Source organism: Prosopis cineraria, unplaced genomic scaffold (genome assembly GCF_029017545.1).
Source record: "Prosopis cineraria cultivar Desert tree isolate PC_DT_omini unplaced genomic scaffold, ASM2901754v1 PC6, whole genome shotgun sequence".
Classification (NCBI taxonomy): domain Eukaryota; kingdom Viridiplantae; phylum Streptophyta; class Magnoliopsida; order Fabales; family Fabaceae; genus Prosopis; species Prosopis cineraria.
In genome coordinates, this window is record NW_026555337.1 from 3,155,807 (window position 1) to 3,180,662 (window position 24,856).

The following is a 24,856-nucleotide window of genomic DNA, read 5'->3' on the forward strand; positions in this document are numbered from 1 at the left end:
TAAATTTTCATGATAAATTTTTTTAACGAAGTTTTTTGTTAATCAATATATATTTAATAAAAATAAAGTTAAAATTAAATAAATTTTAATTTTTTTAAGTTTAATAAAACATGTTGAATAGGACTAGAGGGATATGTATACACACATAGTAATAAATATTTTTTGATTGCAGGCTCATATAATTAAACATTTCAAAGTAATTATTTGAAAGATCTACAAAAAGTGCTTGATTAAAAATTTTAATTAATCTGACCCGCTGTTTGATTACTTAGATGGAGGCAGCTAATTAAATTAATAGATATAACATTAACATGTTCAACGCTGGCGCCCATGAGAAATTTCACACCCTTCCTTCTCTCAAAAGAATCCAAAGTTTGTCATACATACTCAGAGAAACACATAACAGGAAAATTGAATTGATAGCTACAGCTACCAGAACGGTGACACTTTCCAAGCACAAGGCTCAAATGATGACCTAGTTTTCTTCTGCTTAGTGGCGTTCCTTCATATTTTATTCTATTTTTTTACATAACTCAAAAAAGTAACAAAACGATAGAGATAACCATAGATATCTCTGTGTGTAATTATACTGTAAAGTTACCTCACACATTACTCCAGTTAACCCCATATCTAACTATGCAGATAAAAAATGATAATGAAAAGTTGAGAAAATAGCCATTCTATAAATGGTTTGAGATGCAATGATTTTGTAAAAAGCGAAATAATTCATCTATGCAATTAATTATTCCATTCATTTAAAAATATAAGGTATTTTTAATCAAATTTTACTCTTAATAAAATAATTATCTACTTTCAAATTAACTTTATCTTTACATATTTATTTTTATTAAATACTTTATAATAAATATAAAGTCATTATCACTAGAAACACTTTAAAAAAACAATGATTATACCTTTAAAGAATAAAAATACTTTATATTTTTTAATATTCAATTTTTTAAAAAATAATTTATATTTTTGAATGGAGGATATAATTATTTGACTATTCATGAATTATTGTTGGAATGCCTATTTGGAGAGCAGGCACTGTGCATGTTTTGGACAAGGGAAGTGATGAGAATTATCATGAGGTAGATACATATTTGGATGGCATCAGATTCTGCGGTGACTTTAGACTGAATAAATATTTCATCTGATCAGGTGCCGGGGATTGACTCATCAATGCTGTGGTAGCTTGTGAACATCATCGTTTGGGTAATGACACATCGACGAGGGAGAAGGGGAAAACAGAAACATTATGAAAATTTGGCAAAACAGTTCCCACAGGTTTGTGCTGCCTCATTATGACATTCCTACTTGGGAGTGCCTCATGTTCATTTGCGTAGGAATAGAAACCTAATAACTCTCTGTAAGACCCTCCCATATGCAGCTACTTTCATTTCGTAGGCCGTGAGATGACGAACCACTGAACTAACCCGCACCCCCTAGTATTATATATTAATGTATCCATTTCTCGCTACTCCCCCCCCCCCTCCCTCAGATTTTATAACTTATTTCTTTTATGAGCCTCCAGAGAGAGAGAGAGAGGGTAAAGGCTGTATTCTGTGTTATGAGATGTCCAACTTAGATCCATGGCTGGAGTTTTCAAAATTTGCTCATAATCCTCCATGCGATATAGGTGAACTTAAGATTGGTGAGCTTAAGAGGTATTATATACAAATCACGCGCATATATATATATATTTATCGCCATAAATTAATTTGATTGAAATATAGAAGAGTGAGTTCCGTGTACTCCTCCACAATTGATCAAACTGTAGTTTTCGACATCATAACTCATCATTAAGATTTGAATATTTTCACCAATATAATATCTTATGTATATAAATATATAATCATTTACAAGGGGACAAGAATAAAAACCTTCCGGATCTATTACTTTTCTCACGTGCTCAGCATCAAATAATAACACGAGATAATTGCAATCGGGGATGATGTGTATATTACCGTATAATATTGAAACAATACGAGTTAAATACCATATTTTTTCAGCTGGACAAAAATAAGGTAATATTTGGTTAATAGAAATGAATGAATTAAAAAATGAAGGAAAAAATAAGATGATAAAAAAATATAGGTGAAAATATTCATAAGATGAGTAATTTAGTTTATTGTGAATCTTGGTTTATGAAATTTTTGAAGAGTATAATAATTCTCACATATAAAATATATATTAATTATTTTTATCATACTTATTATAAAATAATAATAATTTATTTTATTTTTGTTTTTATTTTTTAACATATTATATTTCATTTCTTTCTAGCAATTAAATGGGAACTAAGAGTAATAAGAAGGGTTATGGATTTTATATGAAAGTGGTTAACTAGCAAAGATAAGAATGAAATTACTGAAGCATGGAAGAAATTAAACTGAATACTGTGACGGCCTTGTTAATATATTTAATTTAATAAACTTTCTTCATTAGTTGTGTCATTGCTAACGTGATCCTACACGTATAGTGCTGCCAACCACCTATATACTGGGCGTACATCAGTTCTCTGAATACTAATTTTAAAATTTCATGATCAATATTATTAACTTATTAAATACGTGCTGATGCATATGCAGATTAATCTCACCCAAATAGCAAATCCCGATATTAATTAATCCCCCACGCAGTTATATTATTCTTTTATCGTGTTCTCCCCTTTGTCTGTTGGATCCGTATCAAAGTACCCCTTCAGTACACAGTGTGGGGTTGTATTTCCCAGAATATAAAAGCCAGTACGCATCAAGCTTTGGTCTTTTAGACATTACATTTTTCTGATTCAAGTTTTATGGGGCAACTGCAGAGCCGCTCATGCACGTACGACAGCGAATTTTATTGGGGTTTTTACAATGGTGGGTGTGTATTGGGAGGCATATAATTTATCCAGGATTTTTTTTCCCCAAAAAAAAAAACAGATGTCTTCTTTTAGAACATTTTTTAAGGAGCTTTGTTTGTAAAAACATGATTTTTATCTGTAATCTCATGATAAGGTTTTGAAATTTAAGCAATTGTCACAAAGTAAGGTCGATGCTGTTAAAATTATATAAGATCATGCGTTTCCCACATGTTTCACTTCTTATTTGCTTTGCACAGAATTAATGAAAGGCAGCAGGAAGTCATTATTGCCAAAAGGAGAATATTATAATGGCCGCGAAAAGTGAAACTTCATTTAGATGGTTTTTTTGGGCCAAGGAACTTTAGATAGGTTAAAGTAACATAATCAACATTAGGAGACAGGTTCTAGGAAGATGGAGATACGCTTGCGCTTCGCATTGAATCTATCTAATCGTGTTAAGTATATAATGCCTGCATTTTTGTTTGCACTTTGCTAATATCACTGTGCATAGTGCTCGCTTACAGTGACATTTCCTGCCTGTTGACCACTATCTAATAATTATAAGGCAATGATTATCTCAAATCGAAACTTGTCGACCTCCACATATAAACCTTCCCCACCTGATTAAACATAAAGTCACTCAATATCTTGTGACCTCTCCAAGCAGTCGTCGACTCTTAATTTTTATTTATTTTTTGTCCTTTCTTTTGTACTGCACGTTGTTTTCAGAATATTGCTCTTAAAATCAGGACTAGCTAGAGGTAAACTTGATTCCCACCCAGCTGGTTAGAACTTGCAAACCATTGGGTTGGCTCCGGACAGTGATGTTGTCCTTTCTTCTCAGTTTGTGTATGATATCGGACTGAAATTTGCTTCTGCTTTTTTTCCTTGACAATGTCACTAAAAGAAAGATGACCAGATAATAAATAATAAATACTTATGACACTATATAGGTTTGTGTCTACCAGGTTTAGGGTCTATCTGCATATTGGACTAAATCTCTTGCTTGTGTACTCAAAATCTCAGTCCTTTGATACAATGTGATGCTGTATAAAGTTGTGACAAGTAGCAGCATCAATCTGGCAGCAGGACATGGAGCAGCGATATTTATAATATTTATATTGTATGTTAAATTTTCATGGCATTAGTTAATACCAAAATTGTAATTACATATTAGCCAGTCATTATTTTCTTTTCGCAAGATATAACGCTTTCGAGCGTATTGATCAAGTGGGTCATTCCTAATACATAGCCGGCTATTAGCGACCGAAAAGTAATTAATTAATGTGTAATTGGCTATGTACAATTAATCATAGACTTTAATAGTGCATGCATGTGCATTTAATGATAGAGATGACTAGTTCAGATACTATTGCCAATTAATTTGATTTGTATATTAATCTACATACACAGACATATGAAGATGGACCCCAAATCCAAATGTTTGTATTCGCCGAGATATGCTGCACAACAATAAATAAAACTATCTAACATAGCACTAGTTTGGCACACATACATATAACAAAAGAAAAAGTGAGAGCTATTTTTCATAGAGTTCTAACTCAAAGTTTTTGTCTTGCAAGCAAGTTGATCTGTCTTCCGTCCTTTCCACCCCCTTGGGAATCTTGGACTTGACAAACAAAATAGGTCTTCATCATCCAATTCAAATATTAGACACAAATTCTTGAAATTTTTAAGTAAATATTACTAATCAATCATCTCATCCTATTCACGCAAGCTAGTTAATCAATTAAGTAATTGAAAGCGTAAGTGTCATAGTCGTCCACATTGACTCTAGAACAGCAAATGATCGTCTCACTTTCTCAACGGTTGGCAAACTAAGATGGACATTTTCGTAGGCTTTGATCGTTTTCCCATTATTGCAATATTAAAATGGACAAGCAGTATCGTTGTCGCTTAATTTTCTCCTAGCTTGTCTTATATATTTGCATCCGTGCCCTTCTTCTCTGACTTATTTTTTATTAAACTTGTTCTGTAAGCACGAAAGACATTGGAATGTTGGTTTCGTACGTATGTATAACGTATGATAAAGCTCATCATCTGGGCTGAACTTGAAGAACTTGGAAGGAGTAAACCTGGTCGCAGACGCGCGCCCAAGCAGTTTTCCGTAATAAAAAGCACGCGTATCGTGGAAATTTGAGATGGTTTTTGACAAAGCACGAGGTTGTGGTGGAGTCCCGATGAGATGGAAATTGCGCTTGAAGTTGCCCAATGTTTAGACTTTAGTGGGAAGATCCATGCAATCCTCCATGAATGAGCGTGTGTTCACACGACTTTTAATCAATATCCTAAACAACAGAACAACGAACATGAATAATTGCGTGTGAATTATTACTCCCGTCTTTAATAAAAGATGAAGTCAAAATAATTAGTGTTTTTTTTTCTATTTTACTTTTTATTTATTACTATCATTTGCATTTTTAAACAGTAATTTATTACGGTAACAAATTACAAAGAACGGTAACGTTGAAAAATGACATACTTTTTTTACAACTTCAAGGTTATGATTAACATTTTTTAGTAAGTGTAAAATTTTTTAACTTTGTCTTATATGAAAGATTGGAGAGTAATGGTCTTCCTCTGCAGAAGTCTGCTCTCGAATAGGAAACACGTGTTACAAATAAAAATTTTAGTAGAGTGGAAAAGCTGTGGTATCTTGACAAAACACAACAACGTTGCGGTGAAGTCCAAGTGAAAGAACATGGAAATTGCACTTCAAATTGCCCATGGTTCAGTGGGAAGATGCATCTCGGCCACTGTACTTAATACAAACATTCATCTAAATTATTAAAATTAAAATTAATGATTATGAATTTATATTTCATTTAAAATTAATAAATAAGTAAATTATCTGAATTGTTAATTTATATTTTAATAATTTAAATAGTACAGATGCTTAATGCCTATATTAAATACAGTAATTGAATTTAAATTCGAAAAGATGTATATAATAATCATGTATGTTCATACCACTTTTAACTAGTAGTCCGAACAAGAAAATAGCGAACAAAAATTGCATTTACATTAATGTTTTTCACAACACGTACGAAACACGCATTAGTTATTAATGACAATGACAATTACAAATTAGTGTAATTTAAAAATGAATGGGGTCTTCGGAGGTAATCTTTCCTCACAATAAGGTACTTTAATTCATGATAAACATGGAATGGGAACACTTGATAATATGTTTCACTGGCACCCAATTTTTTAGGGGAAAATTTCAGTGAGGACCTATTGATCCAATTTAATTTTAGTTATAATCCTTAAAATTTTGAAATTTTACTATACACGTGGGGACTAAAATGAAGTTAATATGTGTGAATTTCTGTAAAGTTTTCATTTTTTAAAATATTTTTATTATTTTTTAGAAAATACAAAACATTTTTTTCTTTCTTTTCTTTAAAAGATAAATTTTCTTTTAAGAATTGAAATCCCTGAAAAGCAATTTATGGAATACTAAATATGTATTTAATTTTCAATCTATATTTGATAAAAGCATATTTAGAGTTCTAAGAATTTGTTGCACTGTATTTGACAATAATACATTCTAAATATAGGCTGAGTATGTTTTTAACAGTTGTTTAAACGGGCCCTAAGGCTAGTATGACTTTTTTGTAGAAAAATTTCTTAATTTTTGAGACTAGGGGAGTTTCCACCAAAAGGATAGACTAAAAGAAGCGTGAGAGGGGAGGGGATGAAGGTAAAAATGAGAAGCGTGGCGTAATTTTAGTGGAGGTTTTTTTTTTTTAAAAAAAGGAGATGGTTATTTTTTGAGAGAGAGAGAGAGAGAGAGGAAAAAGGATGACGGAGATGAGATGGTAGGAGAAGAAAGGCCAAAAAAAAAAAAAGTCAAAGAAGGGGCAAGTGAGATTCGCTGGCAGAGGAAGCTGACGTCACAAGTTACGCCTTGGGTCTGCCACACCACCACCCCGCATCCCTATCCATTCCCCTTCTCGAAACGCTTCCACGGCCATGCCTCTTCTCTCTCTCTTTTCTCCCAATTAATTTTAGCTGCAAAATTACTAAAAGCTTCTATTTGAAGTGTATTTAATTAGTGGAATGCCGCGCACGTGCATGCACTGTTGAAGACACCCAAGCTTGTGTCTGGTGACTGGTCAGAGGAAGATACAAGATGCGGGATTGGCACACTCCTCAGGCTTGTACGTGGGTAGGCTTTTTGCCTTTTGGTTTGATTTGGGGTGGAGATAGATATAGATCATAGTGTGAGCCTATGAGAGATGTTTCTTTTGTTTTGGGTAGTTGAGGTGAGAATGCAAAATGGACCAATCAATCAGTCACCTCAAAGTGTGTGGGTTTTCCTACTCTTCACTAACGTTGTTTGTTGTTATTGTTCATCTAGTACTTTCTGTGTTAAACAAACCTAAATCTTGCATTAATCTGTTTCGTAGGATCTGGTTGGTACAGATTGGTTTTGCCAACTTTGAATTTGACGCCTCCCTCCTCCGTTTCCCTCTCACGCCTGCTACCCCTGCATCCCTTGTTTGCTGTCACACTAACATTGAGGTAATTTCGTCTCTTTTGCTAACTGTCATTTCCACGTCCTGCCTTCCCTCATTAAACAACAATACTTTTTTTTTGGGGGAAATTACCGCCTAAGTATCACTACAAAATGTTCATATGTCAATTGAGGACAATAAAATTATAAAATTTCATTACAATCCCTTACTCTTTAGCTAAAATTAATTTTTTTACGTAAAATAATCAAATTGTCTCTAATGAATGAGTTATTGTTAAAATTTGAATGAATAATTATTAATAAAGGTTTTTAAAGTTTGAATGAATTATTGTTAATTTTAAATGTATTGTTATCAAAACTCGAATAGATACTTGATATCGATGATTGAAATTATAGGTCTAACGGAATAAGTATATAAACAATAAGCCATTCAAATTTTGACAACAACGCATTTGAAATTAACAACAATCAATTCAAACTTTAAGAAGTCAAAAAAACTGATAAGATATGTTTAATTGTACAAATATTAGTCCTTTATCCTAAGTACTATTTTGATTTTAACAACAACTCATTTGAAATTAACAACAATCTACTTGAGCTTTAAAAAATTAGAAAAACTTATATGATAGACTTAATTATACATGTTAATTATTCATCAACAAATATCCATTTGAGTTTTAAAAACAATCCATTCACGATTAACGACAATGTATTTGAATTTTTAACAAGAAGTTTTAAAATTCTTAATTTATAATTAACAATATCAAATTAAGAAGTAACATTAGTAAAATAATAAATGCTATTTATAAATTAATTACACACCGTTATGTTAAAACATGAAAACAGTTTAGAAGTTCGGGTTGCTCTGTGTGTGTGTGTGTTTCGTATATAATTAAATGAGTTTAGTGACTCGATAGTTATCAAATTTTTTATGTGACTTATGGGATCATAAGATCAAACTTCTCTTAGTCACATTTATCAATTACCCTTGAATAAAAGTGCCACCAGCATTGAAGCTTTTGTTGATCAACCTTTGGCAACTCTATTGTACAAGGGCTTTGGGGATCTCATCGTGGGCAAGGTTTCCAATGAAAATCAAGTGACAATGGGGATCATTTATTTTTATTATTTTAAATTTTAGAGACAATTCAGCCATTTCAATTTCAACTAAGGACCAAAGGGCAAAAGGGAAATTACAGAATCTTACTGTCCTCAATTGACATAAACTTTTTATAGTGGTCCTCAAATGATATTTTTCTTTTTTTTTTTAACATCATGTCACATAATTTTTCCCTCCGTTAAAGAGGTGTCCTATTTTTTTACTTACATGATATACATTTTAGTTATTATTTGGTCTTTATTTCCCCCCTCCCAGTGTGTGCGTGTTAAAAAACAGAGAGCATGTGCGATGTTTATAAGTTTTCTAGTCTGAAGATGTTAGTTTCACAGGTACTCTTTGTCCAGTTTTTGATCCCAGCCTCGGCCAATGTTCTTGTAGAATATTTGAGCTCCTTTCATTTTCAAAGTTCTTGATCTTCTGTGAGCTTCTCGCTAGTAGGTCATTTTCTTCTTCACTTTGTGGATGACTAGGTTGCAGAGAGTTTCCTAGAGGAGAACGAGAGAGCCACAAGGAGACTGACTTGTTTAGGCTTCTTAAATAAGCACTAGATTCCTTAAACGAGAGGACTTCAATGTTCAACGTTACCTGATTCAAGATTTCAACATGATCGTTAGTGTATGCTCCTTTCGTTTTTATATATAAAAAAAATTGTATCTCATAATTTAAAAAAATTAATTAATTATAAAAGTTATGTCTAAAAATAAAAAAATTGGATTAAAATACTCTATGGTAATCGATATAAGTATGCATTAAATATTTTTTATTAATGTAAATTATGAGAAATAATTTAAAAAGTGTATAATAAATACTTATTAAAATATATAATTTTTTATATAAAAAATAAATAAAAAGTGATAATTTTTTTTATAAATAGAAACGAAATAGTAACATCGTAGCCTTTATTTCATTTGTTAACTGTTAGCCGGCAAAGAACTTGAGAGAGCACGTACATTATTATTGCATTGGCCCAAAAACAACCGTAGGTTCAATTTCAATGCCTGATATCCTTTTTTTTTGTTTTTAATTACAAGACAAGTCTAGACTTGGAAAAAACCCAAAACACGAGGGGAAAGTCAGCCGTTCCTATCCTCCAGGAATAAACTCATGCATCCCAGTGGGGGTTTATGCAGTACAATCAATTCTTCAGTGTTGTTGTGAGCTTCCTTAGCCAGATAATCTGCAACATAATTGCTTTCCCTATTAGAGAAATAGACCTGAACGTTTCCAGAAGAGGAAAGAGCACATCGAGCTTGATGAACCTCCTGGCGTAGGGAATGATCCGTGTTATAACTTGATGAAGGAGATTAATCAATTCAATGCAATCAACATGCCACTGAACTGGATTACCTCTGTGCTGGTTGCATATTTCATAAGCCCATGTAGTTCATGTGCTTGAGATCCAATTGAAGGCCACATTATAGCCCTGAACTTGCATCTTGGTCTAAAGACGTATCAGTTGTGATTCTACCAAAAAAAAAAAGAAAAAATAAAAAAATCACTTGTGAAGTTGTGATTCTACCAAAAATAAAAAATGAAAATGAATGCTTGGGAATTCCCAGACGTGACAACGACCTCTTTATCGCTTCTTCCCTAGTCAATGGCTCCAATCCAATCCAACGCCGTCTTACTTCACAGTTGATCCGCCACTTTTGAGTTCAGTTTCTCTTCAAAGATGAACAAGAAGATGAAATTCTCTTGCATTGGCCACCATCCTAAGCTCAAAATCTTAGATTGCTTGCTTCCAATTTTTCAAATCCATGCCGTAATACTCCTCCTCGCCATCTGCTTCGTCCATTCATCTTTTTTAGTGTCGAATCGTGAGCCCTCTCCTCCTCCTCTTCCCATTTTGCCTATCCCCAGTACTTTCCAGCTCCAGTGGCAGCTCAGCGGAATGGTCCTCTTCCTCCACTTCGGAATGAACACCTTCACTGGCTCAGAATGGGGTACCGACCGTGTTGACCCCTCTGTCTTCAACCCGTCCATGCTCAATGCTACCCAGTGGGTTTGAGTTGCCAAGGAATTCGGATTTTCTTGAGTACTGTTGACCGCGAAACACCACGACGGTTTTTGCTTGTGGCCCTCTAACTATACTGATTACTCTGTGCGGTCGAGCAAGTGGAGGAACAGGACCGGCGATGTCGTCGCCGAGTTGGCTGGCACTGCCAAGGACGCTAGCATTGGTCTTGGGCTTTACCTTTTCCCTTGGGATCGGCACGAACCATGTTATGGTAAGACTCGGGAGTATAACGAGTTTTACCTGGCGCAAATGACTGAGCTACTCACTAGGCAATTCAGGTCGAGCTTCATTTTCGAATTCTTTGTTTGTAAATTTCCCTGATTTTTTGACCAATCTCAGGTCGGATTCGATTTATGAGTAATGTGTTTTCTATTAATGATTGGGGGGGGGTTGTTTCTCTTATTTTGATATATGATCCTTGTTGTTCTAATTTTACATTCAATGCTAACAAAATCAGGAACACCAAGTCCGTCTTGAAGCCGCCACTCTATAAATACTATCACAGTAGGTAATTTGGCAGAAAAATGACTTTCTTTATTCATCGAATAATCAGTTAAGTACCACAAATTATTGTTAAATTCAAAAATTAATCTAACTGAGTGTACACGTGGCTGTTGAAATCAACCATCCCCACTATTAAAAATAGCCTATGAAGGCTCTGATACCATATCACACTAGGTAATTTGGCAAAAAAAATAACTTGCTTTATTAATTGAATAAGGTCATTATATATACAAGAGAGGTAATCTGTTAAGTACAGCAAATTATAGTTAAATTAGAAAACTAATCTAACTGGTGTACACGTGGCTATTGAAAATATCAACCATCCCCACTATTAGTATGTCAATAGCTCGGACATGTTTCGATTGATACTATGTCTTTCACTTTTCATTCCACAGTAATTTTTATCGGGTTCTTGTTCTCTGTGTATCTGAGGATTTAGTGACTTTGCTGTGGCTTTTGCTATGGTAGAATCCATATTTCATTTCAAGATATTACGCGCCTATGGAACGTCCTTTATTTTGTATTGCTGGCCATTGCTTGTAAACTGCATATGACTCTAACGATCACGAGGTTGAGTTTGTGGCTTGTGTCTTAACGTAGTCGAAATCTTATAGTGGTTTAACTTGACTAGAATCTTGATTGCCCCTGCTTTCTCGAAGATTCTCTGATAATCTGCCACTCACATGCCTTCCATTTTTTTATATTGGAAATAATTCAAATACCCAGTCCATTTAAACCAGGTATGGAGAGATCAAGAATGTCTTTTTGGATGGTGCAAAAGGGAAAGGAGAGAAGGACATGAAATATTTTTTTGAAGGTTGGTTTTCTCTGATTCATCAGCTCCAACCGGGGGCTCAGATTTTTACTGATGCTGGTCCGGACACTAGGTGGATCGGTGATGAAGAGGGTTTTGCTGGGTCCACATGTTGGTCTCTATTCAACAAGAGTGCCGTTGAAATTGGTGGTCATAACCCCTAGTGAGTTATCTTTCGTTCAATATTCCTAAATATAATTGTCTCTTCTTTATGTTTGGGTATAAATTTTCCTCTTTGTATTTTCCTTCTCCATTTAAGTGAGGTCATCACTTAGCAGAGCTACATATAGTTCTGGCTAGCACGTGGCCGCCCCCTTTGTCTTCACTAAAGAGTAATAAGATGATGAATTTTTTTGGGGGCCAATAATAAGATGGAGATTTTGGAGATTTTACATTTGACAGATACGCAGGTAGAGGAGATCCATTTGGTCAAGATTGGGTGCCTGTTGAGTGTGATGTCTCGATCAGACCTGGTTGGTTTTGGTATGCTTCTGAAGTTCCAAAATCAGCAAGGACTCTACTTGACATATACTACAAATCAATTGGTCAAAACTGTCACCTGTTGCTAAATTTGCCTCCTAACTGTTCAGGTCTAATTTCAGATGAGGACATCCAAGTGCTTCAAGAGTTCAGTGATATCCGCAGGTCCATATTTTCCCGTAATTTGGCTCTGCACGCTCTTCTTCGTGCTAGCAGCACTCGAGGAAGGACTTGAGATTCTCGTTTCAGTCCTTACAACGTTCTTGAAGAAGGCATACAAACGTACTGGGCTCCTGGGTCGAATCAATTGGCTTGGATACTGTATATAGATCTTCAAAGATTAGTGCCGTTCAACGTTCTGAAATTACAAGAGCCTATTCAAATGGGACAACGGGTGATTGAGTTTCACCTAGAGACACTTAATAAAGGAGTATGGAAGAGAGTGGTGAATGGAACCACTATCGAATACCAGAGGCTGTTACGATTTCCAGAACTAAAATCTCAGCACTTGAAGCTTCAGATAGACGAGTGTCGGGTGGAACCGTTGATTTCATATTTCAGAATTTACTTGGATCGAGTTTCCATGCTAAGCAACAACGCATCTGACGGAAACTCAATAGCCCATTTCAACGGCAGCCAAGCTGCTCGCAGTACTGCACAAAACGACTCTCGACTTGCAGCCATGTAGATTTTACCCCATTCCTTTCTATGGTTGTAATGTGTATACATTGCACAATAAAAATATGAATTCAATTTTGGTTCTTGCATAAATCCTTAATTATGAATATAGAATAGCGTGATCTTAAAACCATGTGAAGATAGAAGAGCGTGATCTTGAAACCATGTCAGCTCCCAGCCTCCTAGCCATCTTTTTTCTTTTCTCAGGGCGGATAATGTGCCTGGATAACTATATCCTAATATTTGATTTTTCTTAGAAAAAAATACTAGCGTAATCCCTATAAAGGACGAATATTTAACACTAATGTGTGCTTCATGGAAAATAATTCATTCATGCATTCTCATGTCATGCAGAACGATATTTAATATGTGCAAGGTGCTTTAGCAAGGATAGAATTACGCAAGTGCTTTCTAGTTCTGGCACGTTGAATTTTGCAGCTTCGTAGAAACCCAAAATTTGGGCTGATGTTGATACAAAGTTTTCATTAATAATAGAAACAAAGCAGATGACTCCCAAAATCACGTTATTTTTACGTCTCGCAGCATCCTTGCTGCCATCGAGCCATATCTTCTAGCTTCCCAGTCACTGTGTTTTGTGTTCGGGGAGTATGTGTCATCCTTTTCTTCTGCAAAATCAGACCCTTTTTCTTTGGCAACATTTTCCTCACTAATTTTGTCTTCCCCACTGGTTTCAAGTACGGCATCAGCTTTCTCAGCAGAAACGAGACCTGCATTCTCTATGCGCTCTGCCGTAGGTTTTGATCCCATTATGAAGAGCTGAATACTAGGATGTTGGAACGTTTCATCCATCTGCACATATTTAACTCTTCAGAGCAACTTCAAACATCTCATTAAGGTTGAACTCATCCTATATCCATTCATCAATGAGCATCTGAATGCGAGACTACACCCAGACAATTGCACAATATTAAACTGTACAACTAAATAAATAAATAAAAATACCTTGGACTTTGGAACAGTCTTAACATCAAAAGTTTTTTTCCACATCTGAAGCATCTGCTCATGGACAATGGTGGAACGGATCTCATAGCCCAGCTTCAAGATTAAATATAAAGAAGTCACAAGCAAATAAGTGAACTATGAACTATTCAAGTTTACAAGTCGAAATAAGTACAAGACATTAAAATACTACCAAAATTGTAGTCCTGGGTCCAGATAAAGCAGCGACTGTCTGCAACAGAGGCTCCAACAAATGCTCAACATAAACCTAAAGAGGGTTAAGTTGGGGGAAAAATTAGAACAACAGAAGGCTAGATGAAACATCGCATGCCACCTGAGTTAAAATAACAAGGAACAATGCCTGCTTCACAGTTCTGCGATGAGGCAGATTACCTACCAAAGGGATCATATGCTCAAGTACTCGGTACTCACCATGAACCCATCCTAATCCACATACACATATATTCATATACGCTTCAAAGTATATGACATCATCAAAGAATGAATGCTAGTGCTGCATGGAAGCAACATTCAGTCTGCTTTACATGTAGAAAGGTGTGGTTAACACTTACAACATCAGTGCCAATAATGTAATCAAAGGGAGGATCAACAGCCCTGATGTGATCCCTGTCTCCCCACTGTAACTCTGAAACCTTAACTGAACCAAATAAATCTATAAAAGAACAGAAGTCTTCATCAGATGCTATAATTCTTATTTGCAGAACAGTAAATAGGCTAAGACCAAGTACATGCATGAAAAGCATCCCCTTCCAAAATGAAACATGTTTTACAAGTTCAGAAAGATATTCAACTCCCAAGTTTCACAAAAACACCCCCATAGCATATGGCAATGTAGATGGTTCAAAAGTTTCAAACCATACCAGGATTTTTCTGCATAACCCTTGAAATATTGCGCTCAACATTTCTCTGAAGTATTGGCAAGATCTCTTTTTGGTCTGTCACTATAACATCACACCCCAGCAAAGCCATGCCTGCAAAGTGCAAAAGAAGCACGGATTGGATTAGACCAGACATCACCATTCAACCAAAGCAGGGCAGCCAGAACAATTCCAGCCAAGGGATGCAAATAGGTAGCGTGAATTAATTCAAGGAACAATTTTTTAATTCCTTGATTATAATATTAAAAACCCACCAAATCCAGAAACTCCACAACCGGCCCCAAGTTCAATTACACGTTTTCCTTTAAGCTTAGCTGGGGAAAACTTCCCCTTTCTGCAATTTTTTTCCTGAATCAATGAAAGATGCAATCTGGGAGTTAAAGTCATCTAAATTCAGAGTTATTGCTTGATGCTTTTGCAGAACCAAAATGGCAATATCTAACGAATTTGAAAATTTAGATCATGCTCTAGTGCGACGGGATCTAACTTCAACTTAGGAAGACATTGTCTTCCAAAAAGAAGAGAAATCTTTTTTTTTTTTTAATGAAAGAACAGCTCTGCAATGTTGGTTCTCTCTCTCTCTCTCTCTCTCTCTCTTCCTAGTACTTCATAGGAGTTGGAGGAATAACATACAGTCACTCAAAACATAGCATCAGAAAAAAAAAAGAAATTGAAAATGAAAAGAACAGCAGTGACCATCATAGATATTCCAGCCTTTTAGATGAACTTTTATTCGGATCCTAGAATACTTTAAATTCAAGGATTACTTTTATTTCTTTCCTTCAACAAAAGAGGCCCAAAAAATATACACAAAATTTCACCAATGTTTTAAGAAATTGGGAATATAAAGAATGAAGCAACTAGTTCTCAAATGTCCAAGATTCAACATACGTTCAAGGAAAAATAAAAGGGGATACAACTCACTAGAAACTTGACAAACACAAGTGATGCATCCCATACAGTAGTTCCCAAGTGTTTCGAATTAGGATCCTACCACAGTCATAACCCATTCACATTGTCAGATAATTTATGGAAAGGCCGAAAAACACCCAAGAATACATAGCACTAAACATAACACACACAAGAGAAACAATATTTAATCAAAGCATCATCAAATTTTAAAAACTTCTGCGGATGTTTGTGTCTATTTCACTGAATAAAGGAGAAATGCTTCGCTTCTGGGGATGCCATTGGCCTTGAAACAGCAGTAATTATACCTGAGAAAACTGCAACTCATGACCCAAAATCTCCAACGGCATTTCGAATGTTGTTGGGGAATTTAATCTGGCATGATGATCGTGGATATTAGAAAAGACAAATTCTAGCTAGAAAAGGAAGGGAAAAATAAGCTTCACAATCCCATAATCATTATAGGTCTCTGTTCACAAATACAAATTAGAGTCCCATAAATAGCAGTATTATATCTACCGTCATTCGTTACAAAACGTACCTGTCAGGCTCCATAGGGTCAATGTTTGAAAAATTACGCTTGCGTAACAAAGGCAATTCTAGAAGCTTTACAACCGAAGTAAGTTCATATTTTGCTCAGAACTCACTGCAACAAAATAAACAATAATGATTAGTCAGAACGTAAACATATTCCGTACAGAGAGGGGAGAAGGAAGCACTATATATGTAATGGACGCGAGGTCTAGCCCCCAATAACTTCAGGTGTAAAGACTCTTTCTTTTGATGACTTCAGATCATTAGTAAAATGAGATTCTGAAGTCGGGATCTCCCTGAGCAATCCACCACAATTACATATTCCATGACTGGCGTTTCAAACTATTCTAAAGTTTGCTACCTCTACCTTTTTGTTGTATCGCAGCTCATATATCAACTTGACATAAATTAACTCAGATATCATTAATAAGCGACTAATAAATAGAATAAACAACGAAAACGCGAAGAAGAAGGGAGATCAAACCAATCTCCGTGCTCCCCTAAAGCTTGAACTTCCGATTGACCTCAAGGAATAAGCACCTTTCTTTTTTTTATTATAAATTTTAGGACTGAAGCAGTGCGAAGCTTGAGCGGCTTTCTGGTTACCTCAAGGCTGTAACAGCAAAAATCGATGGAGAAAAATAGAAAATTTTTTTATAAAGAAAAATAGAAATTCAAATGAGTTAAGACCGTTAATCAAATCAAGATTGATTTTTTTTTTTTCACCCCATTCACTGAGAGATGGGACGGAGATAATTTTTTTTTTGCCAGCACGTTGGATATGATTGAATACTACGCTGGTCATGCCGTTTTATTGAAACAGCATGCGCGTATTGATTTTTCCCCTTGTATTTTCTGAGATAAATAAAGCGCTTGTAATTTTTTTATTATTTGTAAATATTTGGAGACATTACTATTTAAGTTATCATCGAACTTTAAATATAAATATTTTTAATAAAAATTTAAATATTAATTCATTATATTATAAGAAATTAATTCCTTTTATTAAATTAATTTGAGTAAGATACATATGACTTATCCTTTTTTTTAATACAAAATTATGGTAAAATTGTACAAAAATCAAAATCAAGTAATGTCATAAGTCATAAAATTTATACAACCAGTAGGCAAACTTTCAAATAAATAAATATTAAAATTCTTCATTGATGCCTTATGTACTATTAAGTCAGCGTATTTATTAATTTTTTTTTAGACATGTTCAAAAATTATCTCCCAATTACATGTGATTTATCCCTTAAATGAAAAGAAAAGTGAGTGGAAAATTGTAATCTTTTTACATCGATATGGGGAGAAAAATAAAGTAGAGAGAAATTTGGGAAAACATAATAAAGAAGATCTACACATTTTTCTCTTGACTTTTTTTCTTTTAAATTGAGAAAAAATTTTCTGAAAAGTTTTCAATATCTGCCCATCAATTTTATTATATTCTATTATTTCTTAATATAATGTCATGTATTTTTTAAATTATTTTAAATCATGTTAAAAGAGTTATTTAATTTTTTTAAAAATCATTGTGTAAAAGTAAATTTTAAAAATTTAATTTTATATTAAATTATTAAATTAATTACTGTTCACCTTCATTATTTTTTTTCCGAGTAATAAGAAAAAGTCACCACTTCTCATTTTTCTCTTTTTCTGCATTTTTTCTCTCCTTTATTCTCAAATCATACTCCATTAAAAAAATATTTTTTAATAGTTAAATATTTAAAAATATAAAATGTTTTCTATTTTTTTAACGTATAATTATTTTTATAAATATTTTATTAAATAAATCATTTTATATTTTTTAAAATAAAATATTTTATTAAATTTTAATAAATCTAAAAAAGGTAAATTTAATTTAAAATAAGATACTACTTTATTAAAAATAATATTTAATTAAAAATATTTCATATTTTTTTTTACAAAAGAGTTAGGAAAGAAGCGTATTTTTCTTTAGATCTGGTTTGATTGCAGCAACCAACGGCGCCGTTTGATTTGGCGTGCGGTTTGTTCCGTCGATCTTGCGAACGGTTGAGATTGTTCCTTGCTGGTCAAGCGTCGTGCTTTGGATGCAGCAAAGACGGAGGAGAGGAAAGATGGAGACCGACCGACGGCGGAAGGAGGTAACGTTTTTGATTGTCCAGAAAGTCGGAGGCACACAGAATTCCCTGAAAACTGAAAACAAATGCAATGGAAGATCATGAATCAACGACGATTACGTGCAGCATTTTAGCCATAGACCACACCAATCTCACTTACCATGCCTGCCATGTTTGTGAAAGGCCTCAGCTTGACTCCTTACCTTCTTCCACTAACCTTTCCTCTCCTTGCAAATTCTGCTGCTCCAAATCCCTCAACCCTACCTCCCCCTTCCCCTCCTCTTTCAAACGACTATTTCGAGTCCTGGTTCGTTTGTTTTCCAGATTGAAAAAAAAAAAAAAGGATTGCTGCAAAGTTCTTATTTCGACTTTTTCCCCCCTTCATCTGATTTGACGTAGTGGGTTTTATCTGTGTTTTGCAGATGTCGATTGCAACTGACACCAAGGTTATCACTGTCGTTTGCTTTGATAAAGTTGCGAGGGTTCTGTTTGGATGCTCTGCCGATGAATTTTTTGACTTTGCCAAGCTTCACCCGTTGTCTGGTAAATCTGCCTACATTTTTATGTTTGTTTCTACTGCTTGATGTAGACAGGAGACAACAGTTCCGAAAGAATCTATTTCTTGCCATGCACTTGCCTCTAGACTAGAAATTTAGCGTTGAAAGTGGACAAAGCATGCTTATAATGATATGGAAAAAAACTTCTATGTCAAAAAGCAAAATTTTACACCTAAGTTTTGTCCTTCAATGTTGTATACCCTTTCGGAATCACTTCTATTTGTTACTGCAGGCCCGATGGTTAACGAAATTCTAGAGGGAGAGATGTTCAGAATGAATGTATCGAAACCAAAAAACGGTCATGCACGACATCTACGAGTTGTATCAGCTATCCCTCTGAGGAGTGGATTTAGGCCAGCAATTGAAGCCTTGAGAGAATACCACCGACGATTACCAGTTTCATAATGCCTTTTGGTTTCTCTATTGTCTCAGGGATCTACTTACTTCTGTCTAATTTAGCTTCCCGATATATTTTTTCCATGTTGTTGTTGGATAATTCATATGAGATCTCTACTGTTATAAGTAGAAGAATGGTGTTTTGAGTAATCATTACTTATTAGATACTCCAGAAAAACTCTCGAGTTAAAAAATTATAGCGACATGACACATTTTTGAAACCTTTTGTAGTTTAGATTGTGCTGAGTATATTTATCTTAAAGAAAATATAGTTGCATGTAAAAGTGCGCATTTAATTAACATGCGTGGAAGATTTACAGTATAACTTTTAATTTTAATGCACGGTTCTCTATTCTAAATTTTTTGAAAATGAATCTTATTCCCCTCTTCAAATATAATCAAATCATGCACGAAGCCATGTACACATGAAGAAGCCAATAACTTCCATTCAAGAGGAGGGTGGTTTCAGTTTTAGTTTAGTTTTGAGCTTTGAAGCTATCACTTTGGAGAGGCGTGATCTCCTCCTGCTGAGATCAGTTTTCCCTGCATCCAATTCCTCAACATCTGAAGTGCCGCTTTTGGTTGATCCATAGGGACCATATGCCCTGCTTCATGTACCTGTTTCACGGTACCCAAGTCATGGAAGAAAAAGTGAAAATTTAATCATAAGTTCATTTATTAGGTGTTTCTGTCAAAATTTTAATACAATTATACTATGCAAGGAATTTTTTTTTTTTGAAGTGTCAATAATCTAATATTTTGAAAAATATTCCCATGTTACGTTTTTGTTATAGAGTCTCAACAAACCTTAAGGAAAGTGAGAGGTCCGTGTCCTTTGAGCAATCCTGCCTCAGTTCCATCAACTGTGAATGGAATTGTAGGTGATGCCTCGAATTGTTTTTGACCTGACCATTCCATGGCATGAACCCACCTTGAATTCCCTGTTAATTTAGCAGCACATTAGTAAAGTTAACTGATGGTACAATCTGGTGGTTAACACCTGAGGAACATAGGTCCAAAATGAATCCAGTGGGCTTACCAAGCCAATTACAGATGAGATCATCTTCGCCAGCGTATACAAGCACCTTGATTCCATCCTCAAGGAGAGAAGGAATACCCACTTCCAGATTCCTCATCCAGTCCTTCAACATGGCATCATACACTGTGCTACTGCATGACACGAAATCCAAATCCCCAACTCCTATAGCACTTCTCACTTCCTTCTTGTTCAAGAATGTCTCCATGTTTGAGAAATCATAGCACAGGTCTCCCTCACATTTCTTCTTTATGTCATAGTACTGCAGTTTGTAAATCAGCATGCGTTAAAACTCAGTAAATATGAAACAAGTTACTATCATTCAGAATCACCGCTCAAATAGCCACTTAGGTACATAAAGGCAGTGTTCTCCCATGGTTTCTTACATTGATGTTGCCTGAGATAGACAATATCTCATTGAATATGTTATTGCAAACAATGTATGAGGATACACAGGCATCTCCGCCTTCAGTGCCTGGAATACAAACACCAACCAAGAATAATGTTATTGAACAGAAATCATTTACTCCATTTATTTTCTTCTTCTTCTTCTTCTTCTTCTTTTTTTCCCACCAGAAGGTGTTTGAGCGAAAGAGGTACCGCAAGTTTTAATTGCATGAATGCATGGAGGGAGTAACTTGCTGATATTGTCGTAATCAGCCTTGTTAATCAAACCTCTGTCTAACGCATAGTCTGTATAAGCAGGGTATTGCATTTCTGGATTGGTTAGCCCATTGCCAATGGCAAATCCCTGTTTAAACATCACAAGGGATTAGATAAACCAATACATGGAAGCTGAAGCGATCAACATTTAGGATGATGGTTGTCTGAGAAACAGGGCAAGACCTTGAGGTTTATGTGGAGTCCTTGTTTCTCTTTGTTTCCTTGGTGAACTCTGGAAGCAAGAGCTGGAATGTAATGCCCCGCATATGATTCTCCAGTGATATAGAAGTCGTTCTTAGCAATTGAGGATGCTCCTTGAAAAATGCCTGCCATGATCCTTAAATATTTTGAATCTTATTGCAGCATAGCATGAACTCTTTTTCATTTGTTTATCGTACTTTGGTATGGTTTATAGTATTTCGCACACATGAATTTTATTTTAGACTAAAATTACCTTTTTGTAATTTCAAAAGTACACTATACATTAATTTCAAAAGTCCACCTTGTTCAGCGAACGAGCTATTAGTAATAGGTAATTTCTTTGCCAACAACCAAAAAAAAACAAAGAAAGAAAAAGAAAAAGAAAAAGAAAAGAAAAGAGGAAAAAAGGCGTCTGTCGCCATACGCTTTGATTTCTTAGAAAAGGAAGAGAAGATATATATATATATTACCTGCAAAAAGTCGTACAAGTCATTGCTAACACCATCTTCGTCGTGACGAATGTCATTTTCATCAGAAGTGTAGCTAAAACCTGTCCCGACGGGTTGGTCCACATATAGAAGATTTGAGGCCTACGAATTGAGAAAATATCAGTAATAGGAATTGGCAAATTCAAGTGGTTCAACAACCTTGATTCTCTTTTTCGCCCAAAATAAATAATTAATGGAAAAGCTTGATTCTCTAAGCTGAGAGATCGCCAGAGTGAGATGTGAACAGATATGCACATAGTAACTAACAAATTTTTTGAGACGTGCCTTTATAAAAGAAATCATGGGCTTGACAAAACAGAGAGAAATGGTCGGAGTCGGTTATAAAGAGTGGGTAATTATGTCGGGGAAAAAGCAAGGAGAAATGATAGGCACCTTATCCCAGCCATATTCATTCCATGAAAGAGACAAATTGTTTGTGATCTGAAAAGGGCCATTCTCATAAAACATGGCTAGTTCACTGCTACATCCTGGTCCTCCAGTCAACCATATGACCAGAGGATCATCCTTACTCTTCCGAGATTCGAAGAATAAATAGAACATCCTGCAAACACACACACAGAAGAATTGATTAATGACGCCCTTCAACCTTCAAGACTTCAATACAATTCTGGACCGAAGTATTTGCCAATAATCAAGTACAAGATGACAATTTTACGACTTTTTTCAGCCCCAAATGTTATGCACGCACAAAGACCAAATAACTTTCTTTAGCCTGTTATGCGGCGAGGAGTATTGGCTATCAAATGAAAATAACATGGCCTTGTCAACGAAAGCTGTGATCCGAACACGCGAATAGGACTAAAAGTAAAAGTCAATTGCTGAGTTTTCCAAGATTCCAAGAACATATACCTCTAAAGAAGAATAGTGGGGTTGCAAGACTCGTTTTCGCGTTAATAATCATTAATATGAAGTATTTTCCTTGCCTTTCGAATATTAATGATGATTTGATATGAGTTTTGATTATGTATGCATACTTTTGAACAGGATATTATTTGTCTTCACACTAGCTCTTTCAACTTTTCCCACCAAACTTGGAATATCTCACCACTTTATTGATCAATTTGAATCTAAATAATTGCTTGAAATCACGGAAAAGAATTCCAGAACTCTGTATCTAACTTGAACAAATATTTCTGACCGGAGAGAATAAAACAGAGGAGATGACAAGCCAAATTTTGAACATAATGACCAAATAAATGGGAGTAAAGTCACGGACCTTGCAGCTTTGGAATGAGGAAGACGATAATACCCTGCATGGTGACCGAGCTCTTCCATTGAAGGCCCACCAGAAACAGCATTAAGATTAGGAAATGTGAACTTCTTCTCCACAATCTTCTCAGGGGAAAACAGAGGATCGCTGGATCGCGTGTTGACTGATTCTTTCGGGAACAAGTTTAACTCTCTTATGAGCTTTTCTGCTTGTACCTTGGGGAGGTAGGCCGTGGAAGATAAACGAAGGTCATTGCCAGTGGTGGTGGGTGAAGTTGCAGAGCAGAAGGGTGAAACGAGGAAGAGAAGAAACAGAAGAGAAGACAGAGAGGTTGAAGACGATGCTTCCATAGTTGGTGGTTTGTGAGAAGTGTGAAGGAATGAGGGTGGAATTTATAGTGCTTGGCCTCAAAGACCGTAAAGTCGTAGACGAAAAGGTTGAGTATCAGAGGGTTAACGGTCTTCATCACTTTTCTCTTTTAATTATTAAATAATTTGCTTTTCTTTTTACTAATAAAACCTCTTTTTTTCTTTTCTGCAAGTTTTTGTTCTTTTTCAGAATCTGGTTTTGGTAAATATTCTCCCGGGCAGTTTCACCAAAAGAAAATAAATTATTTAATCTACCCCTGCTCATTTTTTTCTTTTATTTATAATTTAATTAATATTGTATTGACTTGAAGTGAGAACAAACTCAACACCAGTCATTTCGGAATTTTGATGCCATGGGACAATGATATTACGCAATCAGAGAGGAAGGAAGGAAATAAATAATATTACATGACTGAAGTCATTATAAAATAAGGAGAATTATAATCATGTTTTACGTTAAAAAATTAATTACTATAAAATTAATTGACAATTGGCTGTGTTGTCAATACAGTTTAATTCAATTTTCAATAAATTTTTTAATAATTAATTTTTTAATGTGAGATTTCATGATAGTTTTCCCTGAAATAAGCAGAATTACAATGATTAATTTTATTCAATTTGAGTGATAAATTATTGGAATTAAATCATGAAGACTATTTCTGCACTCAAGAGATGAGATAAAGGGACTAGCTAACATGACTTGGAAGGACGGCCTTCTTCCCCACACCACACCCTTCAAAGAGTCATTTATTATACATGACATGCCTTCCAAGCATGAAGCGATGTTGTAGTGTGATGATAATTGAAAAATAGTCATCAAAGGTTGTCCAGTCTGACTCCTTCTTACTAAAACAAGTCATTGTATGATAGAGTAACGTCCTAATGTCATGATGCTTTTATCATTATGGCAACCTTAGACCATTTCTCTCTATTTCAGTAATTGTGAAGCCACAAAGCGCCAAACTAAACCTAAACCACGTGTTGCGTGTAAGATAACACACTAGTGCCTTGAGAGCACATAAACACGCAAATTTGACCAAATCGTATGAATAAACTAAAAACAACATGAACCAAAAAAAAAAAAAAAAACCCCGCTTGTGTACTGTCTACCCCATACGATCCCTATCAAACTCATTTGTGTTTCACAATAGCGATGATTGTCCCTAATCAGATATAAACACTGAGTTTGCTATCCTATAGTTGTTATGATTATGAGTGACATAGAAGATAACCCTTATCTTCGGGATATACTTTGAGACGTAGCCGCGTTCGTCATTGCGCATCCATATGTGCCACAGCCCACAAGATAAGGTATCGGTACCTTGTACACTGTATTTTGATCATCTTCGCGTGGGATTATTGACCTCTGTCATTATCGAATTCAGTTTGTTTCTTCTTTTATAGTTAATACTTTCCCTTAAAAAATTAGTTATAATTCTCGAAATGTTCATTTGATCAAGGGTATGTAAAAGGGTCTTTCCCCCAAAGAATAGTATAATTTCATTTAAATAAATTTTTTAACAATGAAACAAAAACTAGATGTAGGCAAT

At 34.9% G+C, this 24,856-nt stretch overlaps 4 protein-coding genes across 6 annotated transcripts; 2 read left to right on the plus strand and 2 right to left on the minus strand.

The window, feature by feature from the left end:
• Positions 1-10,030: 10,030 nt before the first annotated feature.
• LOC129312848 (alpha-L-fucosidase 1) lies at positions 10,031-13,202 on the plus strand. Its single transcript, XM_054955600.1, is given in 3 exon segments — positions 10,031-10,755; positions 11,731-11,967; positions 12,207-13,202. Coding segments are annotated over 3 exon segments (1,617 nt in total). The 5' UTR covers positions 10,031-10,141; the 3' UTR covers positions 12,973-13,202.
• Positions 13,203-13,280: 78 nt separating this feature from the next.
• Positions 13,281-16,938, minus strand: LOC129312850 (uncharacterized). 3 transcript variants are annotated; one of them, XM_054955602.1, is made up of 10 exons: positions 16,749-16,936; positions 16,272-16,376; positions 16,039-16,105; positions 15,746-15,811; positions 15,076-15,169; positions 14,804-14,914; positions 14,495-14,595; positions 14,116-14,190; positions 13,926-14,018; positions 13,281-13,772 (listed from the first exon to the last, which is right to left on the minus strand). In XM_054955602.1, the coding sequence occupies exons 2-10, from the start codon at positions 16,283-16,285 to the stop codon at positions 13,482-13,484; spliced, it is 912 nt and encodes a 303-aa protein (XP_054811577.1). In that variant the 5' UTR covers positions 16,286-16,376; positions 16,749-16,936; the 3' UTR covers positions 13,281-13,481. The 3 variants fall into 3 exon arrangements, with proteins under 3 accessions (XP_054811577.1, XP_054811578.1, XP_054811580.1); XM_054955603.1 differs by lacking the exon at positions 16,749-16,936 and adding an exon at positions 16,450-16,728; XM_054955605.1 differs by lacking the exon at positions 15,746-15,811 and having other exon boundaries at positions 16,749-16,938.
• A 495-nt stretch (positions 16,939-17,433) lies between these two features.
• Positions 17,434-19,540, plus strand: LOC129312851 (uncharacterized). The gene is made up of 3 exons (XM_054955606.1): positions 17,434-18,673; positions 18,789-18,909; positions 19,156-19,540. Exons 1-3 carry the CDS (start codon positions 18,458-18,460, stop codon positions 19,326-19,328), a joined length of 510 nt encoding a protein of 169 aa, XP_054811581.1. The 5' UTR covers positions 17,434-18,457; the 3' UTR covers positions 19,329-19,540.
• A 51-nt stretch (positions 19,541-19,591) lies between these two features.
• Positions 19,592-23,310, minus strand: LOC129312849 (serine carboxypeptidase-like). Its single transcript, XM_054955601.1, is given in 10 exon segments — positions 19,592-19,937; positions 20,127-20,260; positions 20,359-20,617; positions 20,742-20,830; positions 20,956-21,106; positions 21,202-21,323; positions 21,326-21,344; positions 21,690-21,809; positions 22,101-22,269; positions 22,945-23,310. Coding segments are annotated over 10 exon segments (1,527 nt in total). The 5' UTR covers positions 23,289-23,310; the 3' UTR covers positions 19,592-19,817.
• Positions 23,311-24,856: the final 1,546 nt, after the last annotated feature.